The sequence below is a fragment of the Cladophialophora bantiana genome (assembly GCF_000835475.1).
Source record: "Cladophialophora bantiana CBS 173.52 unplaced genomic scaffold supercont1.31, whole genome shotgun sequence".
In the NCBI taxonomy this organism is placed as follows: domain Eukaryota; kingdom Fungi; phylum Ascomycota; class Eurotiomycetes; order Chaetothyriales; family Herpotrichiellaceae; genus Cladophialophora; species Cladophialophora bantiana.
This window is the reverse complement of record NW_015971605.1, coordinates 73,346-95,147: the sequence shown is the minus strand read 5'-3', so window position 1 is coordinate 95,147 and position 21,802 is coordinate 73,346. Positions and strand designations below refer to the sequence as shown.

Genomic DNA, 21,802 nt, shown 5'->3' with positions numbered 1-21,802 from the left:
GGGAGTGACGGGGATGGAGATGGAGAGGGAAAATGGAAGGGCCGAGACAGAGGCTGCTTCTGATGCTTTTCCCGTGGCAGTGGATGAAACGGTGCCAGTGGCAGGGCCAGGTGCCGTCCCTCTTGGGTCTTTGGGGGGCAACCACCCACAGCCTCAGCCTAGAAGCCCCCCGCTCACTAACAGTTGGCTGTGGTGCCCTGGCCTCCAGCCGTTCAGGGACGCCAAGAGGCATCGCTTCAGCTAAAAGGGTCTCGACGTCAGTGACTCCGTGCCAGCATCTACAAGCCCTTTCGCATGTATCATGCACGCTTCCCGATCCGAAAGCTATCGTTCTCAGTCGTAATACCATACAAAGTTACGCCGTATAGTATATCATATATGTATAGAGATACTTTCCGATGTCCCTCTCCACGCTAGTCGAGTATTGAATCTGCCTAGCGGCGCAAAGATGACGCTGCAACTGCGCCCATCCGACAAGGCTGACACCTTGCACAATTCGGTCGTCCATTCGAATTCGAGCATTCTAGATCTTGCTGTCCCTCTTCCTCGCTCTCCAGCCGGTGAGCGTGCTGCCACCATCAATCTCAATCACATTGCCCGTCATATGGGCCGATGCTTGGCTGCTGAGGAAAATCACCAAACCTGCAAAGTCAGACGGCTTGCCGACTCGTCCGGTGGGTTGTCGTTCCAGCAGAGTGTCCATGTATTTGTTAATGCCGAAGTTCGTCATCCGAGATGGAAAGACGCCGCTAAGAATACGGTTTAGCATATCGGCCTTCTCAACATTGATCGAGGACCAGGCCAACACAGTGAACACTTACGGGCAGATACAGTTGACCATGATGTTCAATGGCGCCAACTTGGACGCCTGCAACTTGCTGAGATGGATGCATGCTGCTTTGGATGGTCCATCTGTATCGAGCATGTCAGTTTGGCTCTTCCCACATGCAGGGTACAAAGACAACCATACAGCTGAAGGTGCCGTGACCCGGTGCCGAAAGCCCTCCTTCTCCAGTTGTGGTGACATCGCTCGTCTGGATGCCTGCCATGGAGGCGACGTTGATGACCCGCGAGGGCATGTTGGCGTTGGTCCCCTTCAGCAGCAGGTCGTGCAATCCGACGGTCATATAGAAGATGGACTTGACGTTCAATGACATCAATTTGTCCCACCCACTTTCGGGGAAGTCGTCATACGGAGCTCCCCAGGTGGCACCTGTGTTGTTGACCAACACGGTCAGGCGATCCGTTCGCTTTTTCACCTCGTTGACTAGCCCGTCACAGCCAGCTTTATCTTTCAAATCGGCCACGATGTATTCGCATTTGCCTGGTCCCAACGCGTTCAACCGATCCGACGTCTTCTTCAACTCGGACTCTTTCCGACTGGCAATGAAGACCCGTGCACCGTTCTGGATGAAACCTTGAGCAGCCATTTCACCCAGTCCAGTTGCCCCTCCAGTCACCAGCACGACGTGGTTGCTGACGTCGAACAGCGTGGAGATTCGGAGATCTGCTGTTGAAGTCATGGCTGCTCCTGTTCTTTCGCCGTTTCAGACGTCCTTCTGTTGCTTGCCGCTGATATCGGATTCTTTCGAGGTTAACGGTTAGTCAAAGAGAACAGAAAGCAGGTCCAAGAAAATTGAAATTTAGATGTTTAGAAGGTACTATTGTTGATCCGCGGCAAACGGCCATTCTTGGGGTTATCGATTCGGCTCGATTGCCAACCAGAAGCCTCGGTTATTGCCATGCTTCCCCAGTTTCTTGGCCGCCGAGACCGCAACTGCGTGGTCGTTATGATCCGTCGTAATGATCCGCCGTACTATTTGCCAAAATGCCAAGAAGCTTCAGGATTATCCTACGTTCGCTTGGCCAGTGGCAAAAAGACGTATTTTCACTTAGCATTCTCCCCCGACAGGCCCAACCCTCCCCAACCCTCGTTTCGATGGATCCCAGGCACTTCTCGCTCAAGATCGCAGTCTTAAGTAGAGTCTACAAGTAGACTCTTGCGAGCTCTGCAGGAGCTTGTCTCCACCATTCAATCTTGACCACGAGTCACGAGATGCAGGCTGCTGGGAACTCATGCCACTGCAGGACAAGTGTCATGACTCATGGGCCCGAGAGCGGCCCTTTGATCCGGTTGGTACACGCCACTCCCTTTGTGACTCTCACACCACAAGGGGAGCTGTGCCTATTTGGACCTGGGAAGACGCAGGCATACCCAACAAGTCGTCATGCTACCATCTTTCAGGCGCTGGTGGTGAATCCCCCTTGGCTCACACCTTGGGTGTATCTCATGTGACTCACGGTACCTTTGTCGCCATCCACAAGACTCGAGACTCAAGACTCACGGATCGGGCATATATACCTCGCTCTCGTGCTTTTACAACTTTCCCATGTTTTCTTTATTTCCCACTAAAAATCGTCCCAGCTGGCACTCACTTGATCTCGCGACAGCATTTCCTTCGCTCATCTGAACATCCTCTCCAGGACAACTTCCAATGGCACACAAACACAATCGCAGGCGGGTTCGCCCTCGCAATCGCACCCATTCTTCTCTAAATCCCATCTTTGAGATCCCAGACGAGCTCTCAACATCATCAGAATCTTCCACTCTTTTCCCGTCCCCTGCAAACACGGACCTCGAAGAATCTCCCCTACCCCAAGCACTGAGCACCTCGAATCCTAATGTTGCGTCAAGACATTGGTACAATCGATACGTTGCCTGGCAAAACCGCGACAAAGCCCAAAGACGTGAAGCTGCCAAGATTGAGGCCGAGCAGATTAAATTGTTTGGAGGCGAACCAGGTGATGATGTCGGACTTTGCTACAAGATGATGGAAGTCTTTGAAGGCATGAATTGGATCGACACGCTGGACTAGACAAGTGGCTGGGCCCAAAAGGAAGGGGAAAAAAAGAAACAAATGAAAAGCATTGACATCTTGCGGAACAAAGCATCGATTCTGTCGAGAGACGGCATTGAAAATCAACTCACAGGAACGGACACAGCTCGAGTTCGGCTTGCAGCAATGAAGGCCTTCCTGACACAGAACAGGAATGACTGGATTGGCCCATTATACTTGACCCGTCACTGCTGAGGAGGGTGTATCCGCTGGGAAGTGGTGACTGGTGCTCGCGCATTCATCGAAGGGAAGGAGATGCGTGTCTATACATACACCGCGCTTGAGCTCGTCGCCGCAGAATCGGTGCCTTGTCGACAAGAGGTGGATCCATCCACTCGCCTACTGTTATGTACTCTGTGATATCTCGACTCACAATATCAATAGAGTTCACCCCTCTGCCGCCTCTTGTTATCTCTACTTGTACCCAGTAGTTTCATTGTGGCGTTGACGCCACACGAGATGGCTGATGGTGGAAGCTTGACTAGAAGCTTGGAGTTGCTTGTTCGTCTTGCAGCTCGATTGCACCGAGCCACGGGATGGAGAATGCCCTAGTATTGACATTTCTCTTCTCCATTCCTTTTCCTTCTGTCTCCTATGATGCTCCCCTCATCTCGATCCGCTGAAAGTGTACCAGTTGATCGCTGCCACTGTGGATGATTCTAGCCACATTTCAACGTCAGCCAAGTGTATTAGCACGATTAGCGCGGCACAAGATTTCCCAGTTGGCGCTTGCTCTTTTGTGATCTGCATTCCAAACTCCAGTCACTCTTGTGCCGGCCCCCTTTTTCGTGCAAGCGACGGTGTTGTGCAGTCCGAAAACAAGGCACAATATTTCACCTGGAGATGGAAATGACATGCTATGTAACACAATTCTCACTGCGTCATTCACGACCGTGAAGCCGTGTCGGCGAGCACGCGAAGAAGTTGAAATACCCCAACGCCGCCTCGCTGTTTACCGTCACTCTTATTTCACAGTGATCAGGCAGGCGCGGTTGTCAACCTCTGCAGTTGCCCGACACCCAGAGAGGTATCTCACCATTTCGTTTCCCCTTCTCAATCTCTTCTTCAACCTTGGACTTCTGCACGTCGCCCCTCTTAGGTGATCATCAGCCTTTCCTTCGTACCTGATATCGATCTCGGCGATCAAGATGGGCCTCTTTTCACGCCGAGCTCAAGGTCCTGCAACAAACAGTCGTACTCACAATGGCCATGCTCTTCATCACGAAAAACGAGCCTGTCTGGGACGTTTCGACATTGACTCTGGCGACTTCAACCGTAGACCCAGCTTCGGGCAATGGTAAGCCTTAGCATCTCTCCCCCCAAACATGGCGCAAGATCTGACAGATGGACAGGCTGAAGTTCACATGGCTGGATATTTTGACCATGGCTGCAATGGGCGCCATCGGTCTCGGAGTCTACGAAGCCAAACCTGCTCCGAGCCGCTCATTTCCAGTGACCTTTTCTGATGGAGAGATTGTCTATCCCGAGTTCGCCTATCCGCTGCGCCATGAAATCGTCCCGATCTGGCTTGCTGCCCTTCTTGCCTCTCTGATCCCAATCTTCGTCATCCTGTGCATGCAAATTCGGATTCGCTCTTTCTGGGACGTCAACAATGCCATCATCGGTCTCTTGTACTCCCTCATTGGAGCGGCAGTGTTTCAAGTCTTCATCAAATGGCTTATTGGCGGATTGCGGCCCCATTTCTTGAGCGTCTGTGACCCAGACCCGGCGTTGATGGCAGCTCACCCTGGTCGAGGCTTCCAAAACATCATGTTCCAGAGAAATATCTGCCGGGGAGATGTCAATCAGATTGACGACTCACTCGAATCCATGCCATCCGGTCACACTACCGCTGCATTTGGTGGCTTCCTCTACCTCTACTTCTATCTCAACGCCAAATTGAAGGTGTTTAGCAACCACCACCCAGCATTCTGGAAACTCATTGCAACCTATGCTCCCGTGCTCGGTGCTTGTCTGATTGGTGGTGCCCTCACCATTGACGAATACCACAATTGGTACGACGTCTTTGCCGGCGCTGTTATTGGGTCTGTGTTTGCTATCTCAAGCTATCGCATGGTCTATGCCTCCGTCTGGGACTTCAGATTCAACCATATTCCCTTAACTCGCCACACTCCGTTCTCCTACGGCGCAGGAGCCGCAGGCGCTGGAGGTTTCGAAACTGCAGTCTTCACCAGACAAGCTGGGTGGGGATACGAAGAGCATTATGGCGGCGCGCCCTTTGATGCTGCTCATGGTCTCAGGAGCCAAGCTGCTAGGTTCAACACGGGTGCAGTGCATCAAGAACGTTATTTCAACAAGAGCGAGGGCGATGTGGAGCGCGATGCCGGTCTGCACCCAACAGCTGGCACCACGAACGGCTATGGAAATGGCACGTCGTCTATGAGAGATCCTCCCGCTGCCGTGACCAACGGAACACACAACTCCGGTCGGAATAGCTTGGAGCGCAAATCTGTACCCACTTCAGCATGATTTCTGAAAATCAATAGAGAATACGCTGATACCATGAGTTACTATGCTTCAGAAGCGGTGCGTTGGATTATTCGTGCAAGGTTATGGGGCGGAGAGGTTTCAAACTGCAGCTGCAGCAAAGAAACACAAACTTTGAGGATCACTCAGGCATGGAACATGAGAAGCAACAACAATTAATGAGACCAGGATGTCATAATCGTCTTATGGCTATAAATTTGCGTCTGAGGCTTTCCCAGCCTGTTTCTGGTTGATCAGTCGAACTATGAAAACATTCGAGACCCCTACCCAGTAAAGCTCATCCCATTCAATTCCTTTTGCAATCTAAACCCTTCTAACAGAGTCTGCTTCTGCTGCCAAGTAGTAAATGCCAATTCTATATTTTCCCTTTTCATCCTGCCATCCCGACACTCCTCCTCGGTCGCCCACACTGAGTTCACATGCTCATTCGGATCCAGCTTTACCATTAACGCCTCGGTTCCACCTCCCTCGACTTCGACAAGGAACTCGAATTTACACACTCTCTTGCCACCCCGCGTGAGAAAGACGTGCCCCTGGCCAACGAGCGACCTGATGCTTTTCGCAGCCAGCCCGGCCTCTTCCCACAGCTCGCGGGCAACGGAGTGCAGGATTGTGGGATCTTCGCGGTCGGACGCACCGCCTGGGACCTCCCAGCGAAGGGGCGCAGAGTCGTGAGGCGCGCGCTGGACGAGGAGGACCCGAAGTTCGTCGTTTTTGCCGTGTTCAGTGTGAGTAGAGTTGGTGGCATCGGTCGCGGCGGGAAAGCGGGCGAAGACAAGAGCACCCACGGCGACGTACTCGTAGTTCAGGCCTTCCACGAGCGCGGCCTGGTTGGCGACGTATGTCGGGAACGGCACGGCGAATTGCGATACGGAGGGGTGGGATGTGAATTCATAGCCCCGGGATGGTGTGACGGAATCGGCCATGGTATCTTTTTCTTCCTGGCCTTTTGCTCAGCCTTGTAATGCCGGCGAGGCCGAATGAAGTCTCTACATAATCCACTGACTCAGCTTTGAAAATCGGTTTGCGGCACCCAACAACCAGCCTGGTCAAGATCTTACAGGAGAGGGGGGGTTGGGGTGTGTGGATGGCTCCCAAGTCTTGACTATCTCTGGTCTCTGCGCATGTGAGTGTTATGAATTGTCAAACGGCAGCTGCTGGTTAACAAATTCAGGAGCCTTCAGTCTCTCAGGGATGTTTAAGGCGTTTTCTGGGCGCTTTCGAGCGCTGCAAGCTTGTCTTCACCATCGAATAGAGTGATGTGATGCATCGAGAAAGATGAGGCTGTGCGCGCTTGGCAGTGCCAACTTCGACAGCAAGGCCCTCTTGGTGGTCTCTGCTTTTTCTTGTTTCAACTCTTCTCTCGCCTTCCATACAATTTTTGTCAATGTTTCATTGGCCATCACGGCTGAAGTGATTCGCATCGTTGCCAGCACGTTGACCATCGCGGTACTGTTCAAAGCATGTATCGATGCATTCGACGTGGTTCAAGCTGCAAAATCACAGGAACTCGACTTCTACAAGGCCGTGCTCGGGCTGAACGTCGAAAAGTGCCGCCTCTATACATGGGGCCAAAAGTAGGCATCACTGCCTTATCAGACGAGTCAGCCACGTCCAGAATATGACCTGTGCCTTCCCCGCCTTCTTGACAGAACTCGCTCTCGTCTCGTCAAAAAACCACAGGCTTTAGCGAGGAGTCTCGCCTACATTTTCAAGAGAAAAAGAAACTGAATGAACTGATGATGAGTGTACGCGAGCCGCATTAGCGAATACTACTTGACCATCTGAAGCGCGCCATCTTCAAACATGTGGGCGCTGAATGACGACCAAACTTTAAGGGCCAGGCTGCATCTATATCTGAGATATGACTGGAGTACCGGATTTGCACGAAAAGCACAACATGATCTGTTTCAGAGCTTGGGCCAGGATTATACATATCTAAACCTCGCGGATTTGCAGTTCTTTGTGGCATAGTTTTCCATGTTTCCGGGTCAACCTCTTCTGCGTCGCTGACACAACACAACCCAGTGACATGGATACTGCGACCTTCAAAACTCGTCTCCTAGTCTTATTAGACACACATGGCATGGAATTCGACCCTGCTGAGAAACCTCTTCTCCACGCTGATGTGGCCATACACTGCGGCGATCTCACCGACGGTTCCAAGCTAGACGAGCTCCGAACCACCATCAACCTCTTTAAAGACATCGATGAGCCTTGGGAGCTTGCCATCGCCAGCAACCGCGATTTCACACTGGACGACCTCGCGTTTCAGAACAAGGTCGATGAAGTAACACCGCCTCTCGATCCGCAACTCGTTGAGAAGGAATATGACGCGACCGGAGAGGTAAGGCGGCTGTGGGAAGGCGCAAAAGACGTAGGTATCATTCTCCCGGACGAAGGCGCCCACCATTCCATTCTCCAAAACGGGGCACATCTGACTCTGTATGCCAGCCCTTACAGCCCATCGTTAGGTGCGTAGGGATTTCAATACCAACCAGACCATGGTCGCAACTTCGCCATCCAGGAAGGCGTTGACGTGGTCGTCACCCATAGGCCGCCGCAGGGCATCATGGACTATACTCACGGCCGAGAAAGAGCTGGGTGCGCCGATCTGTTCACCGCTGTTGCCCAAGTCCGACCACGGGTACACTGCTTCGGCCATTTCCATGAAGGATGGCGCGTGAGGTTGGTGACCTGGCGAGATACGCGCGGCGCCCGACCGACTCATTTCACTGCCATCGACAATAACAGGTCCCATGTGATAGAATGACTCGCCAACCTTAACCTATCCAGATTCGATTCACAGGAGGCAACAGCTCAGAAGTTGGGTTATTTAGAACGCTACAGGGAGGCTAGATGATGCAAGATCAGGCACTGCTTGGGAGATGTGCATCCTCCCGAGGACGAGCGGACTCTCTTCGTCAATGCGTCTGTTGCAGACAGTGCAGCCTGTCTAACGCAGAGACCGTGGCTGGTTGATACCGAACTACCAAGAGCTCATTATATGGGTTCCGGCGGCAGAGCATTCAGACAATGCTAGTGTGCAAAAGAAATTCCTGTATGGGAAGTAAGTGTCATGAGAATGGGTGTCATCTTAGTCACTGACTCAACACTTACCTTGTCCTCTGAGACGGAGCACGGATGGAGAAAAACAAGAGTCTTGTACCCTCAAGTTCAGGCTTTGATGACAACTCTAAAGCCAGTCTTCGACACCCTTGCGAGCCACACAAACAATGCTCCGCCCATGATCATACTCCCCGCGTACACTCTCGCCGCATTGTACGATCCGCCATGCATGTCAATGATAGCGCCCATGACTGGCGGTCCCACGAGTGACGAACCCGCCATCACCAGGAACATGACGCCCATCCGCCCTCCAAATCGGCGCAGGTCTTCAGTCATGCTGGCCACGACCGCGGGGGGTGTGCCGATGACCGCGCCAGAGAAGAAGCCGTACAGGATCGTGATGGCGAGTAGGCCACCGATTGTGTGGCACGGTATCCAGACAAAGACGAGCAGCGCGGTGACGAAGAGCGCGGGGCCCTGGATGTTCAAGGGCCCGATATAGTCGGCGATGAAACACGGAATCAGACGCCCCAGGATGCTCGACGCGTTCAGCACCGGCAGCAAGTACTCGAGGGGAAACCCGTCCGAGCGGTCATCGCGGTTCAGGCCGATCGACTCGGCCCACGCTTCCACATAGTTATAGAAGCCGAAGAACCCAAAGTACGTGACGAACTGGCCTGTGATCCAGAGCGCGAATTCCCTCTGTTCCCGCAGCGCCTGGTACTCGATGAACCGCGACCCCTTCCTCGGCCTGGGTGGAAGACGCTGTCGGATCAACAGGTTGCTGACCGCTAAAGTCACTAGCGATATCAGCGCTAGAATGCGCACTCCCCACCCAAACCCCACGGACGAGATACTGTGCCTCAACCCGATGGGAATCACGATGCCGCCCAGCGACGCCCCAGAGCTCACGGTCCCCACGGCTAGGCCCCTCCGCTTCTGGAACCAGGTGCTCGGCAATGCCACGCTTGGGACCAACAACATACCCATGCCCAGACCGATACAGACGCCTTGCGCCAGGACGGCTTGATAGTATTCCTTGACAAAACTGGTCATCAGCGTCCCGAAGACGACGAGAGCTGTGCCCAGGCCGACCATTTGGCGAAAGTATCCGGCGTCAAAGTACTTGCCACTGAGCGCGGCCCCAACCAGCAAGAGGGTGTTTTGTATGGACCCGATCCAGGCAATCGCGGACGCGTTTTTAGACGCGTCTCCCAAGGGATAGCTGTGTGGCGGGGTTGTCGACGTGTAGTATGTCTGAAAGGAGCCGTACGAGACGACCAGACCCCAGGTGTTGAACATGAGGAAGTGTCCGGCGATGACTTGGAGCCACGGTTGGAGACCAACGTCAGGAGGCGGTACGGACAGAGGAGCAGTAACTGTATCCTCTTCGGGAGGAGGATAATGTTCGTACGTTGCTCCAGCCTCAGCTCTAGCTGCGGGACGTTTCTCGTCATGTTGACCTGTGCATGGAGATGGAGACGGAGACTCTACCGCCGTGGCTTTGTCTTTATCGTCGACGGACACCGGCACTTTGAAGCAGTTAGTAAGTCGTATTCAGCCAAACCAGCTTGTGTGTCTCGCCTCGACGGGGAAAGCGACAGATAATAGATAAACGAAGACAGCATCGAGGAGACATACCCTCGTGTGAGTCGTCCACATTGCCGGACCGCCTGACTATCTCGATTGAGAAAGATGTCGACATGACCCCGACGTGGTAGTCCTAGACCAGCGATATGCTTCCCTGGTTATAGCGGACGATGGGTGCGAGGCCATGGACGTTGTCGAACAGATGTCACAACCAGTGAGATAAAGCCCCCAGATCTGGATCATGTCCCAATAGTAGTTAGGACGCCCACTTTGCAGACCTTCACGGCGTGTCCTGTTCGCCCAAGTCGGTCCGCGTCCGAAGAATCCAAATGCCACAAAGGGCCAGAGTGCCAAATGTCAATCAACCAATATCCCAGGTCTTGGAAAAAAAAAAGGCACAACCCACGAGTCTTCCTCCGCGGATACAAATGTGCACATCCCGTGCGTATCTTTGTATATGTCTTTATATACAGTCGGATGCATGGCCTAGGGATGATATGTGATATTACACACAGGAAAATATAGCCATTACCAAACATGAACACCGAAATCCACCCTCCTTCCCGAGTCCGACATCCGTCCACCTCCTTACACCCATCGCCTCGATACATACCTACATACGTCCCCCAACGTCCCAGCATCTCTCACTGGCCAAAAAAAAAGCCGACAACCGTAGCGCCAAACGCCGGTGCCCGCTCCGGGGAGCAGGTCAAAAACAGGAAGTCCAATGTCTTGTACGAGTCCACGAAGGTCGCGCTTTTCTGGGGGAAAGTTTCCTTTCCCTTCTCCATCTTGTGGATTTTGTCGGCAAAGTCGGCTGTCGGGACGATCCATGCATGCGGGCGATGTAATAAATGCAAATGCGGAGAACAGCCCTTGCGAGGAAGACTGTGCTTGGGGGCGCGAGCCACCGTCGTCATACCACCTCTAGCATTATAGCTGGATCCCGCCCGCACGCGCCCGAGAGAGGGAGGGAGGGAGGGAGGTGTGGGAGGGCGTTATACTTATTTGCATACTGTATGTAGCACGCGAGTCTCGCCCGGGAGGGAAGAAGAAGAAGAAATCAAAATAGAAAATAAACCAAAGGCCCGAGAGACAAGAAAGACAGGGATGGAAGGGAGGTGTCGGTCAACCAATCAATCTAACTGCCTCTGAACTACTCAACTACACAGCTCAAGCTCGAGCGGTGCCGAAGAGAGTACTCCGTACGTATCGAATTCACTGCGTCGCCATGTACCTCCCTGCTTATTCGGCTATTATGTATGGCTTTTTGGTTAGAGAAGGGAGGCATCCAGAGATGAGATCCGGCGGAACTTGGGCGAGTAGCCGGTACATACCCACATACTTGGACTCCACACAAAGGTTGTGTATGGTAAACTGTAATAGTAATGGGTATGGGTATTATTGTACTGTCTAAGCTCCGTTCATATATGCTCATCTCATCATCGACGCCCCCCCTTGAATGTCATCTGGAGTTCTGCTGCCAGCGCCTACCTCCTCATATCAAGGCGTTGAGAAGATGGCCACATCTGCCATCATAAAATCGAGCCCAAGGCAAACTTTTATGCCCTCTTCCTGCATTTTACCGGTATCATTATGATCCTTCGGCTCTCGTAGAGGGGGGAAGAATCTATATCCTCTTCCCCCATTCGAAAGAGGCGATGAAGTTTCGCAGGCCGGCCTTTCCATATCGCCTACCCGCGTGCGTCGGTGGATTTGGTCTGCTGTAGTCCAGACATGATATGCTCAATCTGGCCTCATCCGTCTTTGATGCTAGGCACCCCGATATTGCCGTATACTTTAGTGAATTGCAGAAACCGCGACGCGAGGTACCATGTAAAATCTGACTCTGTTCCCTTTTCAATAGATGGTTGCTCAGAAGACCTACACTCTTTCACCATCTCGTTTGAACTTGATGAGAACGTCCTTCATCTTGGGCACCAGCTCAGGCAGCCGAAATGGCTTGCTCACGACATCGTCAATTCCGCTCTGCAGTGTCATCTCGATCTGTTCAGCTCGTGCATTCGCTGTGACCGCTATGACAGGGATGTGCGCTACCAATTCTCCAGTCTCTTGCATCTCCCGGAGTTTCCGTGCGCAAGTCTGCCCGTCCATGACAGGCATTTCCAGATCCATGAGCACAACGTCGATCTTGACGCCATCCGTGACATGGCCACGATAAAATTTTGACTTGCGGATTTGCTCAATGGCTTCGCCACCATGGTTGGCCACGTGGACAACGCAACCGATCTTGCGAAGCTGTGCAGCAAGTACTTTTTGGTTAATCAAGTTGTCTTCAACGATGAGAACGTGGACGGCGTCGCCTTGCGTGGCTAGACTGGTGGAGGCTGTCTTCGCAGAAGCAGGCGAAGCTCCGGATGGCGGTTGCAGCACTTCCATGGCCAGGCCCGTCAGCGGCGTTGTCCTGGATGATTTCCTGCTATGTGGTGCCGAAGAACCCGGGATCTCCTCCAGGGTGGCAATATCCCCTTTACTACGGCGAGCTTTGATGTAGAACGCAAATATACTCCCTTTCCCACTCTCCGAGGCGACGCCGATTTCACCCCCCTGAAGCTCGACCAGTTCTCTGGAAATGAAGAGACCAAGGCCGGAGCCGCCATATGTGACGTGCGTGCGGGGACTAGCTTGAGAGAACCGCTGGAAGAGCTGTTTCTTCTCCAGTTCATCCAAACCACGTCCGGTATCTTGCACTGCAAAATGGAGGTACACGGGCTCGCCCAAGCCCCATTCTGCGGCCGCGGTTACATCTTTGTCCTTGGAAGATCGAGAAGGGATGTACGTGAGTCTCCATTTGTCCTCTTGAGACGGTTTTTCCTCCGAAGCGGCAATGTGCATGCGTATGACTCGATTCTCTTGCGTGGTGGTGAATTTGATCGCATTGGTCATCAAGTTGATCAAGACTTGTGAAAGCCGGTGTGGATCGATTCGGACCCAATCGATTTCATGGGCTGTGAAGGATGTGTCAATCTTCAACTCCAATCTAATGTCTGCTGTCTTCAACTCTGCGTCAAACATTTTCAGCACCTTGTGCACAACACCTATAGGCCGTGTGTCGACAGGAGTGACCGCCATCATGGCCGAATCCAGCTTCGACAGAGTTAGGACGTCATCCACAATCCTTTTCTGATGCTGAGCACATAGCGTTATAGTCTGAGCAGAGTCTATCGTGAGGTCAAGAATTTCCTGCTGAGGTTTGGTCAGCCCGTTGGCATCCCGCATCTCGCTTAGGGAGCCGGTGATTGAATCAGCACATTGCAGTATGGCGGACAACGGGTTACGCATTTCGTGCGAGGTAGTATCAATGTACCGCTCTTGCTTTCGTTTGAGTTCGACGGCTTCCTCCATTCTACGGGTCTGTAGACTTTCGGCGAACTTTTGTGCACTGATATCGGTCATTGACCCAAAGATTTGTCGGATGCGCCCGTCCTCGTCTCGCTCTGGTGAAGCGCTAGTAAGTACCCAGGTTTGCCCCGTGTTTCCAAGCTTGTCCCCCCATGGGCTCTTGAAGCGGAATTCCAGTGATATTGCACATCTCTTCTCCAGCATAGTGTTCCACAACTCGCGGACTTTCGCTTGATCTTCCTCCAGAACGTATTCGATCCACTCGTCGTCAACCGGCACATCACGAGGATACGAAGAGATATTATACCAGGCATCGTTGGCGAAGTTGATCTTGCCGTCGAGGTTCCCGATGAAAATCCCAACCGGTGCGAGTTCGGCCATTCTTGTGAATTTGTTCTCTGCCTCGGCTGCTTGTTGGGTCCTGACCAAAAGCTGATTACTGAGCTCGATCCGGTCTTGGGCCGCCAGCTGAGCGGCTCTCTCGCCTTTCTTGATCTCATCCTCAAATAAGACAACAGATGCAATCGAAGTGGCGAGCTGGCGGCCTAAAAGCTGAACAAATAGATCGTAATCTTCATCGTACGGTCGTCTTGGGTTTGTAGCCATAACGAGAAACCCCAAGGTTGATTCCCCGGTAGTAGGATGGATGGGCGATATAACCACGATTTTTGAAGGATCGCCAAATCCTCGCCATTCGATATTTTCCAGCATGTCGGGGTCGAGACTGCCGTCGTCGACCCGGAGGACGATCGGTCTATCGGTTGTGAGTGCCTGTCTAAAGGAAGCGGCAAAACCCCTGGTGCCCGTCTTCATGTCAATAACAGGAGGTGCTGATCTATGGCCAGCGGGAATACCCAAGCTGCCTTCGAGGTAGCAGACTTTGTTGGAGGCAGCGCCGCTGGAGCCCGAGGACGCGACCTCGCTCTCCGCCAAGTCCTCGTTGAGAGAATAGACCAAAACCATTGGAGCGTCGTATTCGTTGTATTCGAGACCTTGAAGCAGCAAACCCCAGAACTGAGAGACTTCTCGGGCGGCAGCCGTCCGTTCGCCAATCTCACGCAGTGTCAACATGCGCCTCTCCGCAATCTTGCGACGCGTCTTCTCAAATGCCGGGTTATACAGCCCGACGACTCCGCCATCGGCTCCGATAAGCGGGATTATAGACCAGGAGAAATAGGTCTCTTCCAAGAAGCCGTTGCGCATAATGAAGAGACAGTCATCATCTTTCATGGTCGCCTGAGCGTTTTTGAAAGCATTGTCGAAGACTCCTTTTAACGCGTCCCAGATCTCAAACCACGCATCGCGATAACGCGCGCCCATCAATGCCGGATGCTTTTGGCCTGCCAGCAGAACATAGGCTTCGTTATAAATGGCTATGTGGTCTGGTCCCCAGTACATGGCTGAAGGGTGCGGACTGGCCATGATCAAGTTACACATCCCCCGAAGTTCGACAGACCAGTCCTGGATCGGGCCTAGACTAGTGGCACTCCAGTCAATGCCTCTGGCAAATCGTATGTGCGCCGGGAGAGAGGGCGACATGGGCAAGCGTGTCCAATCAAAATAGCCTTTCTCGTCAACAGTTACCATGTCGGTGTCGAGATTAATGTGCGCGCCGGCCGAGGCCATTCTCTGATCGGAGCTTGTCTGAAAAGAGCCTGACAAAAGCTCCGAGTATGTCAGATCTCCGCTCGGTACCGGTGATGTTGAGTCGAGACCGTTGGGGGCGACGTCCGGTATAGTTTGTGTCACCAAGCAATTGAGAGTGCGTGGCACCTCGCCGCTGGTGCGCGGGGGGATGTCGAAGTAGCTTTGCAATGTGGTGTCCCCGCGAGCGCCTCCACTGGTGGACGTAGACACTGAACCAAGGCCTTGATATTGCTGCATACCGAGCCGGCCACCATCTGCCATCAAAGGGGGTGAAAAAGGATGTTGCCGACCATGGATGACCTTCAGTCTCTTTCGTATCAGGGTGCCTTGCCACAACCATCCGGCAAAAGGAAATGTCGGGACGATGTCAGGCTCTGTTAGGGGGCTGAGAGCCCAGGCTTTGAAATCAGAGAATGGAGTTCCCACATCCAGTAACTGAGTAGAATCGTCGGATTGTCCTTGTACATGGTCGAATAGAGCATTGCGGTCCTTTAGCGCGGTGTTTGCAAAGATCAAATTGAGACCAGAGGGGTTGAGATTGACAGTATCGACGATATCAACTACAAATGTTGGCCGCTCGTCTAATTGCAGGTATTCGATGAGGGGAATAGCATGCAACAATTGTGTCTCGTTTGGCCTTCTGGTATCTGAAGATGCACGTTTATGTCGACTTCCCGCACGGCTGGCTTGAGGGGAGGTCCTGACAGGCATTGAAGTGGCAGCCATTCCTCTACCCGGTACTGGTATTCTGGAAGCAGGCATCTCTTCTCTGTGACCGAGCGCCGTGGCGGCGGTCTCCAGAAGGGATATTTTATCTTCTCCTGCAGAGGGCTGCATGTCCGAACGGGTAGAGTTGGTGTCCTCGTCCTCCTCCTGCCCATCCCGTCGACCACGCCGCTCCTCTCTCAGGTGACCATGTTTCGAAGCTACTGACCCATTGGAAGAAGATCGTTTCACGTACTTGAGGCCAGGTCGATCGGAAGAAGGGGACCTAATGGCAGAGTGATGAGAACGTTTCAACGACGGAGAAGAGAGATGTTCGGGAGCAGTGAGGGGGCCGCGGGAAGGAGGACATTTTGAAATGTCGTGGGTATCCGGAGGGAGGGTCATTCAGAACGCGCATTCTCGGGCCAATCGTGGCTAAAATCAGATCATCCGAGCAGATGGTGAAAATGTGTGGCCGAGTGGGGAGGGAGGGTTCGCAGGTCGCGAGATGGAATTTCAGGAATCAGAGCGGGCAGGGATCCGAACTGACACAGGAGGCGTTGCCAGTCCGCATGCGTCTTGCCAACAGGCGAGCAGGTTACAGCTGGAAGGAAAGTTTGAGCGACAAGGCGAGCAGCAGGGTTGGCGACATGGACTGGATGAGGAGGTGGTACAACCGTTCACTACGGCAGTCGAGTGTTTGGTTGGAGTGGGAGGCTAGCTCGATAGCGGACTCCAGGCCATGCACAGCGAACCGCCGGGTGTATTGGAGGCGGGAAAATGATCCGAGAGTAACTTTTCAGGGATGTGTGTTGATCTGGGATGGGAATCTGGGCGAACTTCATCGTAATAATAATGACGGTGGAGAATGGCTGGTAGGAAGTGGATGAAAGACGGTGTTGAGCATGCGGGCGGTGAAAGAAGGTGTTTTTGCCAATCAGATTGAGACGGCCGGGTAGAAATCGCGATGGAGAATTGACCTTTGACCATTATCCATTGCCAGCGGGAGAAGAGGACGCAGTCAGTACCTAGAGCGTGTATACCGATCAAGTCCTTGGGGGTGTTCGGCGCAGCTGCGCACATCATACTTGGTAGACTCCAGCGCAGGCACAAACGTCATGATCAGTGCACCTTGTTCTACCTTTTCCACCTTGTCCTTTTCCTTCTCTCCCTCCCTGCTCACCCCCCTATTTTCACCGCTTTCAGCTTCGATGCTGAAGGAATGGCATTCTTGCACTTTCCGATCATGCGACCCTCCTCCACATGAAACCATGCTGGTCCTCAATCCTGCTAACTTCGGCGCTTGACCCGAAAACCCCCCCCCTGAAGGCCCACCAAAGCCAGCCCTCGAACCATGAAACACGATCAGTGCGGCACTGAACTCTTCCCGTAGCAGTCGCAGCAGTGCTGCCATGAGCACCCCCCTCCCCTCAGTCTTTGTTCGTCCCTAGCCTCCGTCCTTGTCCGGTACTTGGCATACAGTACGCCGTATTCTCTGTGCATTGAAAGCTGTGACAGCTTCAGGGTTAAGCTGCCTGCTTTAGATGGAAGCGTCATGCAGACCAGGTAGGAATACGAGGATACTCAACGCAAGCGATGCCATACTCAGCCTGTACAGTGTCTGGACTTTCACCTCATGCGGTGTGTACAGAGAGGACTCTGTGTCTTCGAGTGAGGAGAACAAGGGCTGTTGAACACAGACTGATCTCTAGGCTAAGGTAGGGGAAGTCACTGCAGTCCACAGGCAGCGACACCCAGGTGGGACAGCCTAGATCTTTTGGCATCTCCGGTTCGTTGAACCGAGCTTTTGAATTCGAACTACAGTCTTGATATCAGGGCTTACTATCGATATGTACTCCCAAGAAGATGACTACCAACGCATATTTGCCATGGACCTTGCAATCGATCGACTTTGCTTGCCTTTGCCCAAGTGCCACTTAGCCCATCCCTATATACCTAGCTAGTTACAATAATGGGCGCTGGTTTTTATTTTATTTTTTTTGTGGAAACAATAGGAAGTACAGCACCCTGTACCGAGTATATTGTTCAGTGTGCCACACACATCGTTGCCAAGCTTTGGGCTATTGATAAGCAGCCCAGAAAGGATCGGCGGACGCGAATAAGATAATCCGATCCGATTCCGCGCCTCCTTCGTACGAGGTACAGTACCCAGTAGGCTGCGATCATCCACAGCAGAACAATCACCAATTGATTCGCCTTCATAGCATCATATGAACTTCGATACCACAAACAACTTTTGTTCTGGCCAACAAGCAAAATTTATAACGCTCTCTAGCATCCCGTGTAAGGACAAATCTGGCAAGCTTCACATTGAACCCACCACTGCTCCCCCGTCCACAGCCGCCCCTCTGACCGATTCAACGCCTAAAGACTCGGCATCCCTCATCCCACCACTTGAACATCCGGCGACACGCCTCCTCCCCAAGACGCGTGAGCAACGAACAAGAAAAGGCGAGGTGCGGGCACCGCAGCCGTCGAGCTGTCAAGCGACCAACGACAACAGCGAGGCAGAGGAGCACGCCTCCACCACCCGCACAGCCACTCCCCCTGGCCACGTCTTAACTGGACGGTTGATTCCTTGGAATTGTTCCCCGGGCCACACCAGGCTTCCCACCACCCTTATCCACGCCTAGAACCAGCGAGCCAACCCCGTCATCGGGTTGGCCACTGATCCGCGACCTTCCTGGCCTCTCCCACGCTTATCCCACGACTTACCACGCCTGCGTACTGCTGCCTTTTAGGCTCAGGTCTCCTCCCCGCCTCCTCACGCTTTCCTCTCATATTACCTTCCACCAACATCCCCCCTTTCGGTGACCCTGCTTTGACAGCAAGTCTGTTACACCTCGTTCATTATTTTCTTGCACGCCCACTCATACGCCGATGGTCGACTCCGCCGACGAGCCTCCGCTGTCAAGTCGTCTAATCTCATGGGCTAAGACCAAGACTCCCTCAGCGCCAACGTCCCCTACTCCCCATCGAAATCTCCCCGACCCTTCGGACCAATCTACTTCCGCGCGACACGATCCAGACACCCGCCGACAAGATGCTGGGAGCGGCCCCTCTGCAGCTGGTCCTGCAACAAATCCAGACCACTCCATCGATGGAAGAACGGATAAAGAGCAACAAAATCCACCGACTGTGGACGAGAAAGGAGATGGAACGCAATCTTCCCCCATAGGAAATGCTCCCCCCAAGGACAAAGCGCCCTTGGTCAGTCGTTTCTTCCGCGATGTCAAGCGCATCCTCTTCTCCAGCTGGGTCAATTGGCTCCTTATTTTTGTCCCGGTTGGCATCATATTGGGGATTATTGTCGACTGGATAGGCAGCCGGATTGTGAGCCCCAGCGCTGTATTTGCCATCAATGCAGTCGCCATTATTCCTCTGGCTTCCCTTCTGTCGTATGCAACCGAGAGCGTTGCCATCAAACTGGGCGATACCATTGGTGCGCTTCTGAATGTCACCTTTGGGAATGCCGTCGAGTTGATCATCTTCATCATTGCTCTCGCAGCAAAAGAAGTGCGCGTGGTCCAAGCCGCCGCCCTTGGTTCGATCTTGTCGAACCTGCTTTTGATCTTGGGCATGTGCTTCGTTGCCGGCGGTCTTCGATTTCGAGAACAACTATACAATTCAACTGTGTCTCAGATGAGCGCATGTCTGCTGTGTTTGAGCGTCATCAGTCTCCTTTTACCAGTAAGTCTCGGGAAGGAAAACAAACCCCCCTGACCTCTGGCTTTCCGACTAACCTGTCCGCAGACAGCGTTCCATGCCTCATTCTCAAGCGCTGTGAAAGCGGATCACGTGGTATTGAAAGTCTCACGAGGTACCAGCGTCGTGCTTTTACTGGTCTACATCCTCTACCTACTGTTCTCGCTGAAATCTCACGCCTTCATGTACCAGAGTACTCCTCAGCATCTGATTGATGAGGAATCACACCCTGGAGTCCTCGCCGACATCCTGAACTCCTCCAGCTCTTCAAGCGACTCATCCAGCTCGAGTGACGGCGACACGGATTCAAGTTCCAACTCAAACACAACAACCAAACGCATCAGGCGTGCACTCCGCCGCAAGCGGCGCAAATCAACTTCAAGCACGAAAGAAAACGCCTCGGTGACGACATTCACCAGAAGTTCGTCGATGCTCACCGGCCATGGTGGCTCGATGATCCAGGTTATGTCTCCGACTTCGGCAGAGCTAGAGCCCGTGTTTAGCGGTGACGAGGCTGACATTGACGGAGAAGGAAGGACAGCTCGTCATCGGTCACGTACACATACTGTCCACTCTCGCGACTTTGAAAGCGGAGTGCAGACCGACCAAGCTTCAGAAAAATCCAGGAGACGGCATCGAAAGTCGAAGAAATCCAAACGCTCCAAGAAGGACAAAGATAAAGGGAAGAGCAAAGAGTCGGAAAAGGAAAAAGGGCGTGTCATTGAGACGGTGACCCACGAGAGCTCTCTGTCAACTGTGGACACGGTACAACCCCAGGTTGGATTTACTTCGGATATCCAGGAGATCCCTAACGATGGGACCGTGAAGCGAACGTTTAACATTCGGAACCTCTCTGAAGCTGTCAAGCCGGCATTCACGTCTGCCAATTTCCCTCACCATCAAGCCACCGGAAGACCTCTTGCAATCCCCATTCGCCCCATTTCGCAGCCGCGATCCACCACTCGGCCTGTGCGTCGAACTGCTTCAATGCCCGACATCCTCCATCCTACAGTTTCCAGTCACCGATTGGTACCCTCGATATCTGCACCGGTGCAACATGATGCACCGTCGTCAGAAGGTCCTACCGAGGTGCCAACCGATGATGTCGTTGAGCCGCAGACGCATCTGTCCCGCACCTCTGCTGTTGTCCTTCTTCTGGCCACCACAGGACTTGTCGCATTATGTGCCGAGTTCTTGGTTGGAAGCATTGATTATTTGATTGCCAATAGCGGTGTCAGTCAAGCGTTTATCGGGTTGATTATCCTTCCCATCGTTGGCAACGCAGCTGAGCACGTGACGGCGGTGACGGTTGCGGCCAAGAACAAGATGGATCTGGCCATCAATATTGCCCTAGGCAGCAGCATCCAAATCGCCCTCTTTGTCACTCCTCTGATGGTCATTCTGGGGTGGATCATCAAGACCGACATGAGTTTGTATTTCAGCCTTTTCGAAACTGTCAGCCTGTTTGCCAGCGCCTTCATTGTCAGCTTTCTGATGATCGATGGACGAAGCAACTACCTGGAGGGGGCGTTGCTCATTGCAGCCTACGTCATCATTGCCGTTGCGGCCTTCTTCTATCCGACCTGTGATCTGAGCTCGGCTAGCGGTCCGCTTGATGGCACGAATCCGGTTTGCTAAGACGCACACAAGGATGACGATTATTTTCGAGGAGGATTGAGAGACCGACCAGAGTATCAGGGGTTTGCATTTCGAATTACATTCGTTTCATATGTTCCTCGAAAGTGAAAGGACAAGTTCCCGTCGGGCGGGTGACAACTGGACATGTCGACAGGGGGTTTTGGTTGCTGTTCAAAAACATTCGTTGATGGGGAAAATGGGAAATGATCTGTCTGCCGGCATGCTCGCAGGAGCTCTACCGGGGCTGCTTGGACATGGCTTGTCATACCAGCATGGACACCACTTTGTGGTCATATTTGATTAGCTCATCCAGACTATGAGTGGCGTGGTTCAGGGAGCACAAACCGAGCCCGCGCCCTTTGCCTTTGATCATGGGTCATCTTCGATTTCGATTTTCAACTCTCCCACGGGTCTCTGTCGTTCTTGCCTGTGCGATCTCGAGTGCCCTCTAGGCCTGATGGGTGCCTTACATAGTTATTGGTCAGATCGTAGGTCCTAGGCCACCAGTGCATGTCAGATGGAGCGAGCCTCGTTCTCAAGCAGGCCAGACCAAATAGTGATGGATGAACCACGACCCTTGACCATCTTGGTTTTGCCCATACCTTTTAGGTGCCATTCTCCCCGTGAAAACGGACCAGACGAGCCAACTGCTTCGGATC

The 21,802-nt window shown here is 53.0% G+C and overlaps 8 protein-coding genes across 8 annotated transcripts; 4 read left to right on the top strand and 4 right to left on the bottom strand.

Annotated features, from left to right (window-relative positions):
* Positions 1-523: 523 nt before the first annotated feature.
* Positions 524-1,523, bottom strand: Z519_12580 (uncharacterized protein; the record flags this gene model as incomplete). The annotated part of the gene is made up of 3 exons (XM_016770285.1): positions 524-749; positions 822-912; positions 971-1,523. The coding sequence occupies 3 exons, from the start codon at positions 1,521-1,523 to the stop codon at positions 524-526; spliced, it is 870 nt and encodes a 289-aa protein (XP_016613463.1).
* Positions 1,524-2,495: 972 nt separating this feature from the next.
* Positions 2,496-2,876, top strand: Z519_12579 (uncharacterized protein; the record flags this gene model as incomplete). The annotated part of the gene is made up of 1 exon (XM_016770284.1): positions 2,496-2,876. The coding sequence occupies one exon, from the start codon at positions 2,496-2,498 to the stop codon at positions 2,874-2,876; it is 381 nt and encodes a 126-aa protein (XP_016613462.1).
* A 1,169-nt stretch (positions 2,877-4,045) lies between these two features.
* Positions 4,046-5,387, top strand: Z519_12578 (uncharacterized protein; the record flags this gene model as incomplete). The annotated part of the gene is made up of 2 exons (XM_016770283.1): positions 4,046-4,194; positions 4,250-5,387. 2 exons carry the CDS (start codon positions 4,046-4,048, stop codon positions 5,385-5,387), a joined length of 1,287 nt encoding a protein of 428 aa, XP_016613461.1.
* Positions 5,388-5,668: 281 nt separating this feature from the next.
* Z519_12577 (uncharacterized protein) lies at positions 5,669-6,331 on the bottom strand (the record flags this gene model as incomplete). Its single annotated transcript, XM_016770282.1, has 1 exon — positions 5,669-6,331. One exon carries the CDS (start codon positions 6,329-6,331, stop codon positions 5,669-5,671), a length of 663 nt encoding a protein of 220 aa, XP_016613460.1.
* A 1,106-nt stretch (positions 6,332-7,437) lies between these two features.
* Z519_12576 (uncharacterized protein) lies at positions 7,438-8,178 on the top strand (the record flags this gene model as incomplete). Its single annotated transcript, XM_016770281.1, has 2 exons — positions 7,438-7,879; positions 7,907-8,178. The coding sequence occupies 2 exons, from the start codon at positions 7,438-7,440 to the stop codon at positions 8,176-8,178; spliced, it is 714 nt and encodes a 237-aa protein (XP_016613459.1).
* Positions 8,179-8,582: 404 nt separating this feature from the next.
* Positions 8,583-10,179, bottom strand: Z519_12575 (uncharacterized protein; the record flags this gene model as incomplete). The annotated part of the gene is made up of 2 exons (XM_016770280.1): positions 8,583-10,006; positions 10,116-10,179. The coding sequence occupies 2 exons, from the start codon at positions 10,177-10,179 to the stop codon at positions 8,583-8,585; spliced, it is 1,488 nt and encodes a 495-aa protein (XP_016613458.1).
* A 1,769-nt stretch (positions 10,180-11,948) lies between these two features.
* Positions 11,949-16,184, bottom strand: Z519_12574 (uncharacterized protein; the record flags this gene model as incomplete). The annotated part of the gene is made up of 1 exon (XM_016770279.1): positions 11,949-16,184. The coding sequence occupies one exon, from the start codon at positions 16,182-16,184 to the stop codon at positions 11,949-11,951; it is 4,236 nt and encodes a 1,411-aa protein (XP_016613457.1).
* A 2,496-nt stretch (positions 16,185-18,680) lies between these two features.
* Z519_12573 (calcium/proton exchanger) lies at positions 18,681-21,143 on the top strand (the record flags this gene model as incomplete). Its single annotated transcript, XM_016770278.1, has 2 exons — positions 18,681-19,490; positions 19,554-21,143. 2 exons carry the CDS (start codon positions 18,681-18,683, stop codon positions 21,141-21,143), a joined length of 2,400 nt encoding a protein of 799 aa, XP_016613456.1.
* Between the last annotated feature and the right edge of the window lie 659 nt (positions 21,144-21,802).